This window comes from Buteo buteo, chromosome 23 (genome assembly GCF_964188355.1).
Source record: "Buteo buteo chromosome 23, bButBut1.hap1.1, whole genome shotgun sequence".
NCBI lineage: Eukaryota > Metazoa > Chordata > Aves > Accipitriformes > Accipitridae > Buteo > Buteo buteo.
The window spans coordinates 17,630,169-17,651,866 of NC_134193.1; the positions used below are offsets into that span (position 1 = coordinate 17,630,169).

At 40.3% G+C, this 21,698-nt stretch overlaps 1 protein-coding gene and 1 long non-coding RNA gene across 16 annotated transcripts in view; one reads left to right on the top strand and one right to left on the bottom strand.

Annotated features, from left to right (window-relative positions):
- The window catches only part of FNBP1 (formin binding protein 1), a 104,279-nt gene extending 85,562 nt beyond the window's left edge, over positions 1–18,717 (bottom strand). For 7 of the 15 annotated variants that reach the window (XM_075055822.1, XM_075055832.1, XM_075055823.1 and 4 more), the window contains exon 1: positions 18,448–18,717. In XM_075055822.1, the coding sequence (XP_074911923.1) occupies positions 18,448–18,471 (24 nt within the window). In that variant the 5' untranslated portion in view covers positions 18,472–18,717. The remainder of the gene's footprint in view (positions 1–18,447) is intronic. The other 8 variants (XM_075055830.1, XM_075055829.1, XM_075055826.1 and 5 more) reach the window with 4 other exon arrangements.
- A 184-nt stretch (positions 18,718–18,901) lies between these two features.
- Positions 18,902–20,581, top strand: LOC142043681 (uncharacterized). Its single transcript, XR_012654099.1, has 3 exons — positions 18,902–19,365; positions 19,556–19,674; positions 19,898–20,581. It is a non-coding gene; the product is annotated as an uncharacterized LOC142043681 (long non-coding RNA).
- Positions 20,582–21,698: the final 1,117 nt, after the last annotated feature.

Here is a 21,698-nt window from a genome sequence, read left to right on the forward strand (position 1 = left end):
CTCTCAAAGTAAAATAGTCAGAACATTTTATGGAAATAAATCAACAATTACACTCTCTTTTGACTAATATGACTTGGAAACCTAAGCATCAGGAATAAATAATGTTTCACCATCCTGAACAAGAAAAGCAACATCCTTTGATCCTCTAAGTAAAGACTGCTTCCCTCAGCAAGGATATTCTGCTCATAAGCTGGATAGGCAAGTCTAGCTAAGCAAAAAGGGTAATTCAGTTTTCTTGCGACAACAATCTCATGTCCTTGGGTTCCAAAAAAAGCATGCGAGTGTTTTATAACTCATGCTGTAACAATTATGATGGTACCATGATATAGATTTCAAGCCTTCACAACGCTTGAATAAGCATGCACCTTCACAGCCCTAATGTGAATTACAGCAGTAAACAGTCATCTTCTATTAATCTAGTTTTTAGACACAGTCATGAAGAAAAGTACTACCCAATTTATAACAGTGCTTATTGGAGCTACGATTAAAAGCCACACGTATGTCACACCAGTCTGGCTACCTGCTTCCGCCCATCCCATCTTCCAGTACTACATATTTGCCTAAATCCAGTATCAGTGAAACAAGGGACAGCACTAAATGTTTGGGTTTTTTTTTTTTAATTCCATTCCTAAACATGCAGCTGCAACAGCTTTATATTCAATTCCCAGTTCAGAATAGTGATTCGGTACTGGTTCATAAACTTCAGATGGAAGTTCTGCTGCAGCAGGCACTAACATTATGCTTTACCCATCTAGACAGCTTTCACTAAAATGTTTGGGTTCAATCTCTGAATAAAAGCATCCATTTTAAGACCTGAAAATAGACTTCTAAAGTTTGAAACTTTTTGTAGTTTTAAAAATCCATTCATATCCCTCTTCTCCAAGAACTGCCAGACAGAATACTCTTTCTGGGGGAGGCACGTGTTGGTTTACTACACAAAGACAAAAAGAAGAAAAATGGTTTAGTGTCATATCAGTTCTACTCTGGCATTTAAATATCAACTCCCAATCTTAAGATGGAATGGAAAATACACATGAAAAAATCAGGTTGACTGCATCCAGCCTCATTAAAACCACATTATGTTAGTTTACCTAACTGTAAAGGCAACTATTTTTTCAGCATAAATCCTAGACTGTCCATTGAGATTAAACACATTTCAAAACATGCAATATATGTATCCATTGGTATCTAGATAAAAGCACTAATAGCAGCCTCATAGAATAACGAGCTCTACAGTAAAACATACAGCACAATGAAACTCCAAGACAACTAATACTACCAGGAAAAGATTCTTACTAACTTTGCTAAGCCAAGGACACGCAACATTTTTCAAATACAGATCTCAAAATTCCTTATAAAGCTGGTAAGGCTACGGCAAGCAGACAAGAATTTAAAACTCTCTTTTAAGGAGTTTAGAGCCAACAAAGCTCCTGGTATTTTAGTGACATTGCAGGCTCTTGTAACACTGCAGGCATTTAGAAGTGCTAGCAAATTAATATGCTGCACCAACTCATTTGGTGAACAATCTCATTCAGATCTTAAGCTGCTTGTCCTGTGTTCTGAATGTGTTAGCAGGCTGAAAAAATCTGAGGCGCCAAAGATATTTTCTGAAAGGGTGCTACAGTTTTTTCCAAGTGTAAAGCTGCTTGCTGTACTTTGGACTGATTACTGGGACGGCGATAAAAAGCATTCTGTCTTGAAGACAAACAAAACCAAGACCACCACACCACATAAATTGTGATGTTATTAGTTAAAGGACTAAAACTACAGTTCAACATTATAAAAATCTTCATAATAGAAGTAATGGAGAGCTTCTGGTTAAGTTTAGAGTCAGTATTATAGCACAGCATGTTTTACAGGAGTATTTCTTAATTAATTGCTTTACTAAGACTATGTCATAGAAATGTACTGCACACAGAGCATATGCAGTGAAATTTTATGAATAAAGCTACACAACTACACAATCCTGATTTCCACTCTTCTCACATTCTTGGAAGATCAAGTAGAAGGCTACCATAACAAACAAACAAAAAAGTAAACAGAGGGAATGCTTACATTATAATGTGCTACTTGTGATTTCCTGTCACAACAATAATAAACCACAAAGTATCAAAAGAAGATGGCAAGCACGGTGCTGCTCTTTTCTACCACTATTGTGGGAGGAAGTCTAACAGATGTTGGCTTGGTTTCCAGAAAATAATGAATTCCCCAACTCTACAGGTCTATTTGGAATAAACAGTGCCCACAAATTATGTGCAAATCTGTTACAAATTCACTTCTCCATAAGCCTGCCATTCAAAATAAGCAGCTGATAACATAGCAATAACAAGAATATGGCCAGTTCACATATAAAAATACTGCTCAAGAGCAGACTAGCATCTCATAAGACAACCATAGATTTAGGTCAGCTTGTAGCTGTGCTGTTCAGCAGAACAGGAAACATTGTGATATGCAGAATAAGATGTCGGTCACTCAGGCTCACTCTTTCCTGAAGCGAGAGAAAAATTACAGCCCACTTTCAGTATTACTTCTGCACACTTGCAACTGGAAGATCCTGCATGCTGCAAGGCAGAGACCAGCTCATCCTATTCGGCAAACAGAAACCCTCTTTCTGGTAACATCCAAATGTGTATTCACGGTGCAACAGCCTACAAAGAGGGATGAAGCTGTTTCCTACAACCCATTATTTTTGAGCAGGGCTGCGTAGGGCATCTCACAATTACGTCTTTAAGGAGTAAGTCATTAACTCCTTAAATGAAAAGAAATCAGACACACACACATTGCATCCTCTCTTTATCAGGGATGTGTGAATATCACCCCTGCACGTCTTCAGAAGTCTAGAGCAGAACGGTTTTAAGCAGATGCTATTAAATATTGATGTTGTTTTATTTCATTTTTTGTATGACTATTTATTTGAAGGGAATTAATTAGTACATTGGAAAAATAATTCTTTGAAATGCAGCTGTCAGACATACAGACTTTTTATAGCATCCAGTGAACACTGCAATTCTAGTATAGAGAATCTATTCTGGGTATCTATCAGCATCCTATATTGATTTTTCAGTGTAAGAAGATACAATAAAATAGATACCCTCTATTTTACTTTTTAACTTTGTCTCAGAGTACAGTAACTATTCAGCAGTTTACAATTTCACAACACATAAGAACTTTCATAACAAATGTGGGTGCAAGAGAAGTTACTATCTTTCTCCCCAGACCGGAAGAATCATGAGATGGGAGAGGTTTGAGACCTGTGTACAATTTCCAGGTCCTTGAGTGACATGCACTCCATCCTTCCAATCTTACTTGTGTTTAATTCGTATTACGCAATTTGCAATACAGGGCCCGTCAATGCCTTGATTGCACAATGCCTACCTAGCACAATAGTGATGGAAACTCCAGCAACAACTGCTATGACAACTCCTCCCAGGTTCATAAAATACATAAATAAATAGAAGTAAGTGGGACTTCTGGAACAGCACAACACTTTAAGCAATGCTCTTATTAAAACAGTAGACACTTAAGTGCTACAAGGATTGACATCCTGTAAATTACACTGAGAGGCACTCCTCAAAAGTCTTGCTAGATGCACTTCCAACTCATTTATTACTGGAATGAGGTGGTATTAGAGCATTTAGTTTCAAAGAATACAATAGTAAAGGCAAACTTCTCATTTTTTGTGTAAGAGATGTTGGCTTTGGATATTACAGTTCAGAGCAAATGTAACCTGGGAAAACTCCCCACCTCAAAACACTTTTTTAAAAAAAAAAAAAGTCTTTCCATTATATTGAAATACCAAGTTACTATCAGAAATTCTCCTTTAGTACTCTAGAGTCTTATAATCAGAGTAAATTATTTGCTGCTTCTATTACACTTAGTATATTCAATTGATCTATAAGACACCCTCCTTCATTAAACATGACACTTCTTGAGTTGGCACTCAAGCCTGGAAGAGGTTATCACACGGCACTTCAGTTGACATTTTTGGAAACATACGTCACATATTCTAAAGTACATGGTGAGATGAGTTAATCTTATGAGTAATTCAAGAGAGATGCAAAAGAGAACAGCGTCTTTGAGGATAAATAATCTACTCATGGAAAGTAAGACACATGGGGGGACAGCAGAAGATAATGGGATATTAACAAAACAACTGGTCCTGCTGCAGAACATCAGAAAAAAGAAAATTTACTGTACCAGAGCTCAGGACTAAAACGTAAGGCATCTGCATGTACTGGAGAAAAAACTTCTTAGCTGGGATAGTAGACACACAAATGCTCTATCTATAAAAACATGTGCCTGAAATGGGACTGAAGGTTCTGAACATTGCACTGCCTTGCACAGACATTAATGCAAACAGTGACAGATGTTCAGAGAGCAGAGTCAGCATTACTAAATTAAGCACAATGATCTAAATTTCTTATTAACCTCAAAAAAGCGCCAAAGATCCATAATGCAGACAGACACAACGGGTGCATAAACAATAAACCCAGGGCTTCAGCTTTTATGTATGTTGAAATAATCGAAATTATTTGTAAGGTTACAGGCTGAAGAATAAGGTTCAGTTTTTTATAAAATATGATTTAGCTGAACAATGGTACAAAATACAAGCAATTTCTAAAATAACAGATACACTAATAAAGACAAATAGTCTAAGCAACGTTTTCCACAAGTACAAGTACTTTATGAGATAAAGCTTATCATAAGGGCTTCATACTAAAAGTGATAATGGTGGCAAGGTGAAAATAAACCTCATTAATTTATCCTCTCTCTAAAATTAAAAGGCTGTAATTTAAGCAAAAATAATAAACTTCACTACAAACAAAATCCCAAAAGTTTAATAAACTTTTCATATCCTTGCTTTCTTGTCACCTTTATAAATCCTATTCCATTGTACTTTTCTGTCTAGGTTGAAGAAAATCATATGGTTTACAAACTTTAAATCAAATATTTCCAAATACAGATGTGAAGTTAATTTATATTGCCTCACTTATGCAATAGTAATTATCATTTTATCTTGGGACAGGAAGATCAAAAAAAATACTCCTTGTTCTCTTTTTTTATGTGAGTACAAAATATAGGATGAATATCATCTTTCAAAACTGAATTTAAATGCAATTTTTAGGTAAACTGAACTGCCTTAGAAAAAAAAGACAAAAAAACCCAAATGAAATCTTCCAAATGCTCATGCTCAGAAATGCTTACCCAGAAAGCAATTTCAAGAAATAAGAGCATCTATCTTATCCAAAATGAACGACCCACTATTGTAAGCGTCTAGCAACAGCACCACAAGCCAGAGCAGTCACACAGATTAAACTGCTCTGCAGGACTGACAAACAAGAGCTCGGATCTTTGTGAACTTTGCGAAAGGAAAAGCCCACAGCTGAAGGGTGACTGCTGCAGCAATTCCACGCAACCACTGGCACAACATGACCAAGGATCCCCAAAGCTTACAGTGGGCCTAGAGACTCTAATCTCGATGAACAGCTGCTCCTTCAGACAGAACATCTAGCAGTCCCTTGGCAATCTGTATCAACTCCTGCTATTAAAAATAACAATGCGCCAGCCTTCCTCCTCTTCCCCTTTCACTCTTCTTCCTATCTATGCTTTGCTTACTTCAGCTTTCATCCATTACATTGCTGCGGCTTTGCCTGTTGGATTAAAGAGCACTCAAACACAGAAGAAATGCCTTTGTTTGAAGAAGAACAAACAGGAACCTCCTGTCCAACCTTTGACTTGGATGGATCTGAGCTACTGATCTTCATGCAGCAACTGGAGCTTCTGGGCACAGTTCCCTGAACGTCCCATGACTCCCCAACTATTTTATAACACAGGGATAGACCATTTGCTTGACAAGCAGTTGAATCATCTAAAAAATATGAAAGAGGATATTGACTTGAATCTAGTAGATGCTTCATCTGCCAAGCAGGAAAAGCAAGCTTGGCCTCTGAACCAGTCTGATACAGAGACGGAGGAAAGAGGAAAACAAATGCATGCTTACCTATGTACACAGAGGGTGAGGGAAAGAAAGGGTATTTCTCATACTTTGACAAAAACATTCCCTCCCACAGCAAGGACAACAAGGTCATTTGGTGCTCTTCAGTTGTAATTACAATAGCTTCCACTTAAAATAGTCTTCGGAAGCTACAACTCTGGTCCAAAGCTTGACTGAAACTGCTATTGCCCTCAGCCAAAAAAGTGAAAGTAGAGATCTTATTTTTCATAAACCCTGAAGTTTAAACCCATCTCCCCATATAATGGGGTTTTGGCTGCTAACACAAACTGGTGAGCCATGAACCAGTAGGACAAAGGAAGTTTATGTTATGGTAGAATACTTTGGCAGAGCACCTCTGAAGTCAGAGGTCTTTAAGATGAGAGCATCTGCCAACTTCTACCAGACACATTCAGTATGTCTTCACAGACATTATTAACGAAGAGTCACCCTAAAACATTCCAGCTTTTATGAAGTCCTCAGACCTTCTGGATATATTTGTTCTCTTATGAGAAGGATCCCAATATTCTCAAAAAGGAAAATTACTGCTTACCGGACTTGGTGTGCAGACTGAGATGGAACAAGACAAAGTGGCTAAGAACTAAGAGCAAGACTGAAGAAACTTCATGTGGTCTACACCTCCTTTTTTTTTTTTTTTTTTTTTTTTTGGAGTACTCTGGAATATGAATGACATTCATAATCACCAATAAGCATATCCAACAACGTTACTGACACATTATATTAATTCTTGCTTATGAGTACTTAATATACAGACTAAAGCTCTATCATAACATTTCATTCCTCATCCAAATTAATGAAAGGATTTCCAGAAAAGCTGAATGCAACCATGACATTTTTATACTGAAGAAATTAATGTGTAATTGTAGACTCTGAAAATACACACAAGTAAACACAATCTTAAAATTCTGCAAAATCAAGACATAATACAATATGCATAGGAACTCACATTTCCTCAGTAGTGACTGTTGTTAAAAAACGGTGTATTTCCTGGCTTTAAGATGCTTAATCCTACTAATTTAGTATTTGTGACAATATCTATTTTTAGAACAGCTATGGAACACATACACAAGGGAGAGAAAACAAGTTATAAATGCAATGCCTTGAATAGAGCTATATAGTTCATGCATTTCCTTTCTTCCCTAAGAGAATCTGAGCATTAAGCACTGCACCACACAAAGAAAATGTATTACAGTCCCCTTTTTTAAGGGTGATCTGTGCCCACGGCTTTTTTCTTTCAGTTTTGGGTTCATCTTCTGATTATTTTCAAAATTCTCCTTATCCAAGAAAGCCTCTTGAAGTGCATTAGGGCTTACACATTAGTCCCAGACTGTTTAATTTAGCCCTAATACCTTGAGGAAGCTTCAGGATGGATTGTTGCTATTCTGATTAATGAATCAGTCTCACCCCCTGCTGATGAGGTTAGATGAATGCTTTGCCCCCAAAGGGAAATCAATATTGGTCCACTGGCCAGCAACTTCCAAGCACTGCATGCACTGATGTATCATGAGGAAAGAAAAAAGCACAAGGTTCTGAATTTCTGCTATTTTGACACTTGTTTACTTGTTCAACTCTTCAAAAAGTATGGATTCTAGCTTTTTACTACTCTGTCAATATTCCAGATATTTTTGTTCCCAGGGATTAACCCACAAGCAAACCACAAAAGATAACTATACCAAGCCAACAACAGATTCAACGTTCCAGTCAATACAAACTGCTGTAATCATATGCATGAAAACCATATATATCATATGAAAGAAAAGATCTTCTGACCTTTGTGGGAATGGCATGCGCTACTTTGTCATGCTGTTCCTAACCATCAAGTACTTCAACTCAATTGCTAAAAACCAAGTGAAATATTTATATTTATATTTGTATTGTTTAGCTCAGCTAAGGTTTTTGTTAGCTAGAACAATTCAACACATTCCTACAGACATTAAATGTTGGCACTATGATACACAAGCTTTCTGTTCAAGTATTTTCAAAGAGCATCAACAACTATGTGGATCCAGTCTCCAAAGATGCCCAAGTTAGGTGCATATGTTTCACAACAGCACTTCTCTTGCAAAAATTGTTGTCTTCAACAATTACAGCTTTCCTATTTCAAGATAGTTTCACATCAGTTATATTGAACCTCTGGAAAAGGAGCTTTCAACAATTTTATACATAATACAAGTATAAGGATGACACAGACAAGAATTAGAGCAAAAGCCACAATGCAAAAACAAAAAACAGCCCACAATTATCCAGAAGTAGAGGTGTAGAGGTGCCCACAGTTCATATCGTGCTTTACCAGGAATGGATGCATGCTTCTACCCTTCCAGGGGTGTTTCCTGGGCTACCTCATTGCACCTCAGAAGACTGCATGCAGCCACACAGCCAGAGAAACATTATTTTGTCTTTATAAATAGAATTGCAACCTAGCTATCCCCCCCCCCCCATTCCAAAAATAAGGCTGCAAATCCCCAGGGCACTGATTTAAATAGGAAACGAGTCACACATGTCATGTGATATGCATTCTCATTACCTAAAGGATAGGCTGGTGCATTTGCCTAGCTTACACTTTTGGTTTTCAGGTAAAGCATACAACAATAATATTTAAACACTGAATGCCCTGATCACCATGGGTAGGCTGCCTGTCCCTCAGGAGGATGTAGCCTTTCCGATGACAGCATCTTTGAGCAAAGTAGCAAAGAAGCTACTAACCAATACATACACTACTGAAATGTTAGCCTAGGAGGTTTTTTTGCACACTGAAAACTGAAGTAAAGCCATGCTACGCAGTTTTTCAGCTTTCACATGTTAAGTTACAAACATATGCCAAAAAGCATCCTCTGCGAAACACAGATGTTTCACAACTCGAAAGAGTTGTAAGGAAATAAAGGCTCTTGACCAGCACATACAACCCTTTCCTCTCACCCTTTATTTTTAGGGGTTTCCAGTGACAACACATGAACAAAAGCATCTCAGACTGTTATACTTGGGAGAGGCAGGCAGGATAGGTGAAAAAAAATATTTATGTAGCACTCTATCAGAGCTCTCACGGTTCATCCACTGCCAGTTTTTCCTTTTATTACAGCAAAATGCTAGTTACACATTCTTAATGAATGCCACTCCTATAAGACCCACATTTGATAGATCAACACCCCTCAAGGGGACAAGAAATATTTCCCTTCCCCATTTAACTTTTGTTTGAGAAAACACACTTCCAGTCACTCACTACTGCATGCCAGTCATTTTTTTCCTTCTGTAAATACAAGATAAATGTGTTAAAGCTTTTATCTCCGTGTTAAAAAAAAAAAAGCATAATGCACAGTTATAAATATTATCTAAACGCATTTTAAATCTATTTGCTAAACAATTCCTCAAATCTTTCTGCACAGAACGAGTGGATGAAAAACAGCAGTGCACACACTTCTGGATAAAGCTCTCGTTTGGGGATGTGGTCAAATATTCTTTCACAGTGAGTAAAGATGCAAAACGCAACCACAGAAATCAATGTCCATACATTCAAACCAGTAAGTCAACTCTGCTTAAATATTACCTGGGAAAAGCCACATAAAAATAGCAATGCTACAAAGCCAAACATGCAAAAGATGACTGCTAGGTCCCTTCACTATTTTTCTGTTGTATTTCTTTCCTAATCTTCATCTTTTGCTCCGTGCTTCTTCCTTCCCCTTGCACACCCACTACACTTTCTCCTTATCCCATCAAACTCTTGACCTCCCATTCCTAATGCACTAATCCCATTGCACATCCTGTCTGACAGTAAGTCACAATCCTACCTGTCCCACCCAGAGTCCAACCCTGCTCTCCCCACATGCTCTCTATCCAAGCTTTTTCCTTGTTACTGGTTCCTTGCCTTTTTTGTTTCAATTCTCCTTCTCCTCCTGAGCTCATTTCTGCAGTTCCTTTTGCCCAGTTAGTCCCAGTTCTCTCATCCTCCCCGAGTTCGCTATCAGAACTGCTAATTCGAATTGTCGCTCCTCAAATGACTCCATTCCCATCATTCTTGACACTCCAATCACAGGAACAGTTCCTAGACAAGCAGCTCCAAGTTTCTGTAAGTAGATCCTAGTCTGATCTCTACTACTTCTTCCCCACGTTTGGTCTCGAGTCAGCTAGTTTCCTCTTTGACCACTGCATCTCTTCCCCCATTCCTCACCCTCGGGTGAGTATAACAAGAGAAGAACCAGTCCGTAACAAGAGAAGAACCAGTTTGCTACCTTCAAGGAAGCATTAGTGGCCAGATGGACCTTTAGCATGACTCAGTGTAGCCATGCCTTTCATCCCCTCTCCCTCCTAGCTGTAGTCCACTTTCTCCTAACTCACTGACCCACGCTATTCCTCCTTAATACAGCCCAAACCCTCACTTCTGAGAGCAGAAGCAGCTGCCTCGCTCCACCCTGGCCTCGAGCAGCCATGACATGGGAAGTCTGGCTGCACTCTTGCAAGGACCAGACAGAGGCATGTTCAATTATTCTGTGGGTGACTGCATCGTCTTGTCCCACAAAGAACCCTCCAAGTCCAAAATGTACTCAACACACACTGGAACTTGAAGACTTCAGCACTAATACCTTCACTGAGTACTTGTAAAGTGGTATTTTTCCAAAGACTTACAAGTTTGCCTAATTTGGGCAGATTTTCTCAAGAACAGCAGAAGGCATATCCCTGTTCAACAGCTATTGTCTGCCAAATTTCAAAACCTTGCTCCAATGAATGAGAGCACTACAGCTTTCCAAAACCTAAGAAGCATCATGTTTAATATGTGCAAGACACTAGCCCTGGTAACAACTGAATAATCCTGACTAATCTGAAATACAAAAAATGTGAGGCAGGTGCAGAAAAAAGAAAACTGCAGTCAGAGCACACTAACTTGGAAAAAAAAATTAAGCAGCAGCAAATAGATGACTTCAACAGAAAGTGTTAAATAGCTCTTCTTATTATGAAGGTTACCGGCTCAGTCTACAGTATAGGCTGAGACAGAGAAAACTGTCCAAGGCACCCAATAACCAATTTATTAGTTATTCACAGCTCAGCTGAATTGACTCCAGGAGTCCAGTTAGTAAAAAGCAGTATTCTCAGTATCTCTGCAAGATGATCATTCTCCTGTCACACAGGTAGTACAACTTTATCTGCATATCCATAGACTCAGTTCAATGAAAGTAAATTTTTTGAACTATAAAATAATTTGAGATAAATTGTACCTGCTGTTCACAGAGGAGTAAGTCTAAACACTACAAACTACCCTTCCTCTTCAGATACATAAATGCTACTAGCAGCACCGATACCAGCCTCACTAAAATGGTGAAATTCAAGGATTTGCTTTAAAACCTTTTGAGGTACCAAGCAGCACTTGAAAAATGTTGTAACAAGAGACAGCCAAGTGACACATATTTAACATAAGAAACCTATGTTATTTCAGCTACGACAAGAAGAATGATAATCCACTATGGCATTTCTTCAGGATTAAGGACTATCTGGATGACTTGGTAGCTAACTGGGGACCATCTTTCTAAACTAGGCATTAATTCCCAAGAGACTCCATTTCAAGTTTTATTGCTCTACTACATTTCTGAGGGCATCTGGGGGATTGCTGTTGTTCTTTTGGTTGTTTTTCCAATTAGGTTGACTCTTCACCAAATAAATTAAGGACAACATTGCAACAGAACTGCTTCTTTACGTGCTTTACAACATGCATATCCGCTTCAGCGACTGGCAATGAACACCGGGGCAATCAACATTTCATTCTTGCACTTCAGCTCTGCTGCTCTGTGCTGTAAGTAATACAGAAACCCCATCTACAGTTTTTTTCCATTTTTAGATGCAAAAAGAAACATTTTATTTAATAATGCCAACAAACCATTCTTAATAAACTGAGCCAAAAGAAATAATTGACCAGGTTAATTAGGTTATCCAGACAAGATGGAGACTAAGAAATCATGTAAAAATTCCAAAGGGATCCAGATCACCCCTACCACACCTGCTTGAGAAGACTAAAACCATCATATCCTGTACATACCTATGTGCATACATACAACATATACAGCAATTTTTCCCATTTTGCATTACAGAGCCAAAGCCATTGATTGAAAAGAAGTGAGAAGACTATGATATGCCAAGAGACAATAGTGTTTTTCCTCTCACCTATTTAGCCAGCTTATTGTTAAAGAAAAAGTGAAATAGAAAAGCAGAATTTCTAGGGGTGGATTGAGGAAGAGAAGTTTCATCTGGAAAGTACACAATTATATTGAAGGGGGAAGTTATTTTAAAATATTTATATGAAAACTAAGGGAACTCAACAGAGCATTGCATTTTGACAGCTGGATTGGATTCAATGTACAACCAATCTCAGAAGCATTATTTCAAACAGGATGAAAGTGAATTTCCAAAAATTCATTAGCAGGTTACCTTTCCAGCAATCAAAAAAGGCAACAAGGTAAAGCATGTTATTAAGTTACAGTGCAGCAGTGGCTCCTACTCTTCATGTGGAGTACAGCTTTTGAAATTCTGCTTTAAAAGAATGTTTCACAACATGAGTAACACTAATGAGCTGCAAAGAGTCCAGAAAAACATCGTCTCATGTTTGACTGCCTTCCCATATGGTTCAAGAAAGCGGGGGATCTTGAGCAGCCACAATACAAATGGGAAGAGTCTGACTGAAAGGAAAAAGATATTCTGCACACTTGACTCACGCTGAAAGACCGTAAATCCCCCATTCTTTAATGAATAGGTAGGAAATACAAGAAAGAATAGGTTGGTGACAATATTACAGAAATCCTCTTTCTTAAAGCAAAGCAGAATTGTAAACGAAATTACTCAGACATTCATACATTAAAGACCCAGCAACTCCTTCAGGTACTAGAAGGGAGACTTTCTACTCCTAGTGCCTGGAAATACCAAGGGGTGTACACAGGGACCTCACACATAACCACATTCTCCTACCAACCAGCTTCCACGAGCAGCAGGGGAGCTCCCACACAGCACATCATCTTAAAGTTTAAAAATCATCTACTTTTAAGCTAATGAAAAGGATTATGCTAGCACTAATTTTAAAACGCACATAAGGGCTGCAGCAGCCTGAAATACCATCCTGTGCTGGGCAAATGCACAAAGGTGCGTGCTGCAGAATTAAGATACTGTGTAATGATTCAACTTCTATAAACAATTTCTCACTCAGTAATCTGCATATACAGGCTGACCACTTAAAACAGTGAGTGATCCACTGTGAAATAAAGAGATATTAATGTTGGACAATTTTGCTACCTCAAAACTGTTCAAATAACTATGCAGAATACTTAGCTAATGAAAAGTGTATTTTGCTTTGAAGTGCCCATCTCCAGCACTCTGTATACAACTTTTACTAAGACTCTTAGAATAACCAAGCCAAAATTACATATAAGATGCATTTATTCCTCACCTCAGCTTTTTTTTTTTCAACCTCTTGCTGTATTTCCTTTTAGGGTGCCTTACTCTGAGTATATTTTTGTGGGTAAAATTCCAGCCTCTTTGAAATATACATAAGTTTTAACATGTTACAAAATAGAAACCAAGACTCTACTAAATATGAAGGGGTCAGGGATACACAGCTCTGCCTCTGGGAGTTGTCTGAACAATGCCAAGTAAGTTGCAACAATTCACAGCAAATTTACAATAAAACACACTTTTCAGAAGAGCATTTGCTGTCACTACAAAAGAAGATTTTCTAAGCTGCAAACAATTCATCCACCCACCTTTGAAGGCTAGGCCCATTACCTTATATAATGGAAACTCTCAGTTCATAGTCAGAGTTAACTTGTGATTTAGCATGCAAGACTAAATACTTCTAATCTGTGTCCTTGTCCTGCGCGCGCGCGCACACACACAGATTTCTATCGTATGCAATCAACTATAGTGGTGCATACAATAAAACGAGATGTTGGCTTAAGAAAAGAATCAATACATCAAACCTAGATCCAGCTCTGCAGATCCTCTTACAGGGCACAAGCTGAAAAGAACAGAGCCTTCATTTAAGATCACATTTGACTACTGTGCCCAGATAACACCACTATGTAATGCCACCAAGGTCAAAAGCACCTAGGTACTCCAGACAGTTTCTGAATGCGAGTCATCACTGTATGGAACACCTATACATTATAAATACTATTGAAGAACAATACTGCATTCAAGCAAATTTAAGAAATGCAAGATTACAGCTGTTTAAACATAAATTTTGCTGATTAAATAGAGACACGAGTACTGAAAGAGGAAACTATTTATCAGTTACAGATCACAAGTGGGGCCTTCACCTTCTCAGAGTTGCACCTATGTTTTATCATCTGACAATGAGGACGTAGTTAAGAGAACATGGTCTACAAGAATTCCACTTGTTTTAATACTGTGAATTAAGAAATAACTATTACTGAAAATAACAATTTTCTAAACCATAGAAAGTTTAGAGACAATTCACATTTATAAGTGGAATGAACTTTATAAGGCAAAAATAACTATATCCACAAATTGTATTTTTTTCCTTACTAAAGCATAGTGGAACACTCTACAAACAAAAGGCACAGTCGCCAAAGTATCAGTCACATGAGGAGTTGGTCAACAGAGCCCCTTGCATAAGGACAGCAAATTAAAGTCCTTCACAAATACAGAATATTCACCTTCTCACAGGTTGAAAGGACAGTGACAGCTGTTAGCAGACACCTAGCTTTTCACAAAGGTGAAAGAAAAATTTGATTAAATCACCTTCCTCCCCAGACTTTTTTTTAAACTTGACATTGAATGTGGAAAAAAGCCTAACAACAAACCCACAGCATCTGCACCTCTGAAACATTCATAACAAAGACATTAATCTTCCCACATTTAATCACTTTACCACTTGCACTTACCATGCTGTGTGACAGTGTTCTGAAGAGACAGAGTTTTTCCTGGACCACTTAACCACAAATTTGCACGTAGCTCCCCCAAACTACAGACTGTACCAAAACTCATCATCAAGAAAGTTAATTCCCTTCAATATACCAATCATGCAGCCACAGCTTTTTCCACTCAAAAGACAAAGACCAAAGTACTGAGGTTAGTTTTAGCTCAGTTTGCTATGTAATTCCCACCACTTGCTTTGAGGGCTTCATACCACACAAAAGGACACTGGTGGGAAGTGTAGCACACACTAGCATTTTACTAGCTAAAACACCCTTCGGAATAGCTGTATGTGCCATGCTCTGTGTTCTTCCCCATCACCCAAGAAAGGAAAAGGGTGAAAGAGATCCAAGCATGTTTTTACAGCCTATTGTCCCCAAAGCATAGTTGACTGAAGGTACAAGTTGGGTCTGTACATCAGTACACATAATCTTTTACTTACCACTTACATTAGCTAAGTATTTAGAAAACATTGCCAATTTCAAGAATCAGACATGAAATAAGTATCTGCTATACCCTCCTACCTGTTAGCCCTTAATGCTACTCTTGAACCAGGGTGAAAAAATAAAATGGTTCGGTCCCATGACTGTAATTTGTCCTTCACCCACCACTTCTTCCTCCAGCTCCTGAATGTTTCAAGTATAACAAGCAGAAAGACTTCTGCAGAGGTTGGGAAGATTGACAAACCACAGAGCAGCCACTGCTGCCCTGTACACTGTGCTTACACACAGGAAACTCACAGACGGTTACATGAGACCTTCAGGTTTTGCTCTGTAACACTGGATTGCTTGGAAACCCCAGCCGATCTCGTTATCCCAAGCATTTAGCCTCATACATGATATCAATGCTGCATTAGTACCTCTAATAATTCTGCTGGTTATGGGTCCATTTACACTCACAAGGCCAATCTTAAGATGAAACTCGGAAGTCTAGATTCAAGTGAAATATCAATAGGAACTCTGCAATAGGATTTGCAAGCCAGAGGCACAGAATACACTCATATCACAGCACAAGGCTAAAAGTCTGCCTTGGGAATAACTTCTATGTTGCCGAAGGGATTTTATTGCTTCCGAAGTATGAGGCTTTCTGCAACCAGCTTTTTCTTTTTCCAGGAACGAACAGAAATTCTACATAAATCCATGCTCATTAACATTCTACATGCTCTAAAGAGCAAGCTCAATTTTACTTCTCCTTTGCTACATTTAAAGGGGTGAATCATGAGTACACATCCAGTCTGGTAGATCAGCACATCAGAGATACAGGGTGCAAGTCAAGCCTGATCAAACAACTCTAATCTTTCTAGCAAATTTCAAATTTCTAAACTACAGTTGGAAACACTTGTTACTGCCTCAACTTTCAGTCCATCAAATGGTTGCATCAAATCATATACCAGTCACATTGTAAAACAGGCATTTGTTGCTTACAACACTTGTTCCTAAATAGACATTCCCTGACTACTTAAAACAAATACTAATTTCTAAGGTAAATGGAAATTTAATTTTGTTTTATAAAAATCACGCCATGATCAACAAGAGGAGGTAGCATATATTAAATACAGGTTGCTTGCATGGTCTCCTTGCCCAGTGAAAGCGAGAACATGGAGAGGGAAATCAGTGTTTTGGCCTAAATAGTCAGAGCACTAGAAACCAATGTGTTTTCAAAGCTCTGCCCAATTTAAAATAAAGCAACTCCTGCCAATTTTGTATCTAGAATCATTTAATCTGTTGGTGCAACCCTCTTCCTCAGCAACCTGCTACATTTCTCAAAGACAATAATTTTACCAACAAAATTTTCAGGGGAAAAAAAAATGTTACAAAGGCAGTTTGTAGCTATTACAAAGACAAATATATGACTGCACACACACCTGTAAAGGTTACATAAAAAAGAAACAACTATTTATAAGCACTATACTACTACCACTGTTCTTGCACAGAAACAACTCCGTATCGCTTGCACTCTTTTAAGAATGCAAAAATAACTAGGTCCATCTTGAGAATTCAGATTTTCCTGTTTCATAATTGTTATACTGACTCTTACTTTAATCCCACTCAAACTATTTCATCTCCCCCCAAAGCATCCAAGATGCAGAAAAAGACGACAACTGCAGATTTTCCCAGAAACATTCCCATACAGCAGAGCTGTTTATATACTGATGAATCAATATAACATCACTACAATATTTCATCAGTATGTATCACCTTTCTTTCTCTGGAATATACAAACATACCACAATAACCTCTCAGTAAGCATTTGCTCCCTAATTTACTGTCTAGTTCTAACCAGATCTAGCTATAACGTGACTACAATGTCACAGCAAAACGGGATGCTTATTTAACTGCCAGAATAGGCCAGTAATGCATCCAGAAAGGACAGCAATTAGCACATCTAAAATAACCATTTCTATATAGAGACAGTGTAAAAGCTTAGATATGTTTACATCTTAGCTCACACTAGTTACTAGCCAAACACATATATCCATACAGGAGCAAAATCCTGCAGCACTGTGCAATCCAGATGACCCTCTGCCACTCATTCTTGACTTCTCCATTCAAAACACTACCTTCGTTTTCCTCCTCCCCCCTTCCCGAGCACAGATTTGTCCAAAGATTTTTAACGTCCCTCCATTAAATTAACAACCGCTTGCACAGTCTCCTGTCCACTATTACAAGCCCTCAATAACAGGTTTTGCTCCATGCTCCACCATCACGCTGCCAAACATGGCTGCATCATGTCCTCTTTGTGATTGAATATGTATATCTCTTTTGCCTTTCAAGACTTCTTTTATCTGCCTACCCTTATTTTCCCAGATTAGCAAGGGACCATTTCAAATCGCTATTATCCACTTTTCATTCCTTTTAACAGTTTGGTATTTTCCAGTAATGTTCCACCCTAAACCAAACGCATTTATACTGTCCAGGTTCACTTCAAAAACAATCAAGGAGCTTTACACATTGAAACCCTCCCCACCATGAAAACGTACTTATTTACACACGACAAAAAACTCTCCCAGTAAAAACCTCCGTCCTTCAAAACAAGCGTGGAGAGAAACCCCTTAACAACAGCGAAAGGAAATTTTATCATCTGGCTTTTCTTCCCTGCAGCTCCCTCTCCTGAAATTGGACCCCCTTGTATATCAATCCACCTCGGAGCCTCTCCTCCAGCCTCTTGCAGAAGCCACACACAAAACCCACCCCAGCCTTTGCCTGAAAGCCTCCCTCCGCTCTAAAACCGCCGTCGCTTTTTTTTTCTTTCCCGTGCTGTTGAGCGGGTTTTTTTTTATTTCACTGAAGGAAAATAAATAAAACTGCTGGCATTTCCCCGCGGAGGCTACACGTAAAAGTTTCTAGAAAGGGGGAAACCCCCCTTCCCCCGCAGAGAGCACCCCCGGCCGGCCCACACCGGCCCCTCCGCACGGACCGTTATGACACGGGGCGGGCGCGGCGCTCCCCGATAACCGCCGCAACGGCGGCCCCGCTCCCTCCCCTCGTCTCGTCCCGTCCCGTGTCCCCCCCCCTCACTCCCTCACTCACCCACAGCTCCGTGCCCCAGCTCATGGCTCCGCCGCGCCGCCGAGGGCCGGCGCTGAGGGGCGGGCGGGGTGGGCGCTCGAGGTCTCTCTGTCCCCTTGGTTGGGTTTCCTTCCACCTTCGCTCCCCGCAGCACGGAGGGGGCCGAGCCCCGGCGGGGCGAAGCGGGGAAGGGGGTGGCAGGAGAGGAGCGGGACGGGGACGAGCGCTGCTCACCGCCGCTCCCGCCTCATCGCGCCGCAAAATGGCCCGAGCGGCGCCGCGCGGGGAGGCGGTGGCGGAGCGGGGCGGGGGGGGGGGGGGGCGGATTGACAGCTCCGGCGCACTGCGCAGGCGCGGTCCGCGGCGGCAGACGGGGGGGGGGGGGGCGAGGCCGGCACTGCGCAGGCGCGGTCTCCAGTCAGCGCGGCACCGGTCGCCGTTGGCAGCGGCGGGGCTGCGCCGCCCCCCGGCCCGCATCGCCCCCCGCCCGCATCGTCCCCTCGCTCCGGATCGCACCCCCCCCCCGGCCCGGTGGGCAGCTCTCAGCCCACCCTCACCCCCGCTTTGAAGTGCGGAGCGGGCCGGCGGCTACACCCGGCTGGGTGAAGTGGGCGCTCCCCGCCCGGAGGGCAGCGCCGGCGGTGGATTCCCGCCCGCCCTCCTTCAGGTGTCCGTACCCCGTTTCTTACCGCCCTCTCCCCCTGCGAGGTGAGGCTTTTTTTTTTTTTTTAAAGCAAAGGTTCCTGTTTTGACCTTTTGGAAGAATGGCAACCGCCCCAGAGAAGGAGACCCACACCCTTAAAACTGACAGCGAGGGCTGACTTCTTCAAACTCGGCTGCCCAAAAAAAAAATATATATACGCACACACACGCATACCCCCAAAATAACCCAAATCCAGGAATATTAAGTCCACCATCTGCCACCAACACGCTCAACAAGTAAGCAGAAAAATAACCAATTTATCTGCCTTTGCATAAATGTGGGTTATTGTAGCAATTACGCAGGCCTTGCAGAAAATGGCTCATTTCCTTGCCAGAGAAATAAGATTTATTTTGTGTTCGTTGTCCTCTGTAACAGCATTTATTTGAGCTGTGTCACTTAATCTGATTTTACGTATTTGTTTTTCAGCTACAAGAAATGTGAAGAGAGCTTTGGACTGAAGTTTTATATTCACTGCTGCATCTGTTCATGAAAGATTTACATGGGGGCGGAGAAGGGAGGCATATTCATTCACCTGAGGAAAAAAGGTATCTGCTTATAGACAGTGTAGATCCTTTTGATGTCAGAAGATAAAAATTGGCCAGCTGCTTACCTCCTTTAGATTAATGCACTTCTTTCATTGACATTTGGCTATTACCCTACATGAGAAAGGACAAGAAAAGAATAACTTGTTAAGCAATTCCAACATTTAGAACAACAATGAAGACAAGTGTTATGTTAATAACTGAATTGCTTTTATTTTTATCCTAGTTCCACTGATTTGAACATAAGAGTAGAATGCTGCTCCTCACACAGCTGTCTTTGAAGAGAGACAGAGAACAGGCAACGCTTTTGTTCATCATTAGAAGTTATTACTTTTAAGGACTGACTTAAAACAACTAAGAGACACGCTGTTCAACTCAATTTAGAGTATTTCTTCCTGCTACTGCCAACGTATTTAAATATCTGAGCCAGCCACGCTGCCTAAAGCACAACCACAATCTTCCAAGGGCCTGTACTTCCACAGACTCTCAGGGAAGGGACACCAAAGCCCACTGTCCTTAGACCTAAGCCCATCCAGAACACATTGCAAAACCAGACAACACAGTTGCATCACGACTTTTCGAGAGCTTAATCTATAAATACTTGAGTAAAAAGTATGTACGGAGACCAAACAGAAAGCAGCACTAGTATCATCTGAGGTAAATTTGCTGTGGAATTTCCTTTTGCACAAAGAGCTGGGAGGGGAACACGGCAAACCTGTTACACCAGCATGGGCAGGGAAACCTGTCCTCACTGAAAGATAGAAATGCTTAACCAGTTCCAGAAAGATAAAGGCCAGAAATGCAAGTTTTGTATTATGATGGTACGTTAGAATCAACCATGCCAAAACCTATGAAAAGTTATTAAAATTTGTGTGGACAGAGGTTCAAGACAAACACTAAATAAAATTAATTCCATGTATTTCTGGAAGACTACCGTTTCCTGTCTTTGATTGTCTTTATTATTTACCTTAAAACTCTCCAAGACAGGGCCTGCCGCTTACGTTACTACTTTCAGTTGTACAGTGCCCAAAATAGCAGGGCCTGCAGCTTGGTTGTCCCTAATTACTAATATAATTAACAATGATGGGAGCATTAAGAGCCCTTTATGCTGAAGTATGATGCTGGAAAGCTCAGTAGGTCCCAGCCTCAAAAGAATAATTCAAAATGACACTTAGAAATTACATTATCTAGCACTTCTTTACTTAATTTCCACGATCCAAATCTGAGCAACACAGAAGCTGGTGGGAGTTTTCCCTCAGCCACATTGAGAACAAGACCATACAGATCTGTTATCTAGATATGGGTCTATTCTTGTAAATTCTCTGTGTTTACCTCTCCTGTTGTTATGATTCAAAACACTCCCAGAGGCAGATCCTAAGACCAAGTAGAAGCAATTCCCTTTTTAGAAGGCCAGGACATGTTTAGGAAACCCCAGTCCCACTTGAAAACAGCCAGATTAGCTGCTGAATGATTCAGAAGGTATTTAAAGAAGATAAAATAAATCCCTAAACTACCGTTCAATCTAAACCCTTTTCTCTGGGTTTGTTTACTCATGCAAAGCAAGAAAAATCACTGCTTTCAGAACACATACAAGCATTTCTAGCTTCCAGGATACAAGAGGAAGAGGACCCACCTTTTCCCCATGGAGTTATCACCCTTGCAGCTGCTTCCCCTTTATTTTTATAATTCTACCCAGATCATCCACATCCAAGACAAGGAACATAGATATTGCTTGTAACTTCTCGTATACTGGGACTGAAACAGCACCAGGAAAGGAAGGGGACACACCTTTCCCTAAGGCCATCACCATCACAGCTGTTTCCTCTCTGCTATTACAACACTACGCAGATCATTCAGACACACAGCAGGGGACCTTGGTTCTCTTTAAATGTCCTATCAGGGCCCAGAGGGGCCTAATTAAGACCTGATTAAGACCTGATAAACCTTAATGGCCCCAGCCAACCTCACCTGTGGCCTCCACCCACACTCTCTGCCCCTGGACCCAGGAGCCCCATTTAAGCTTTGGC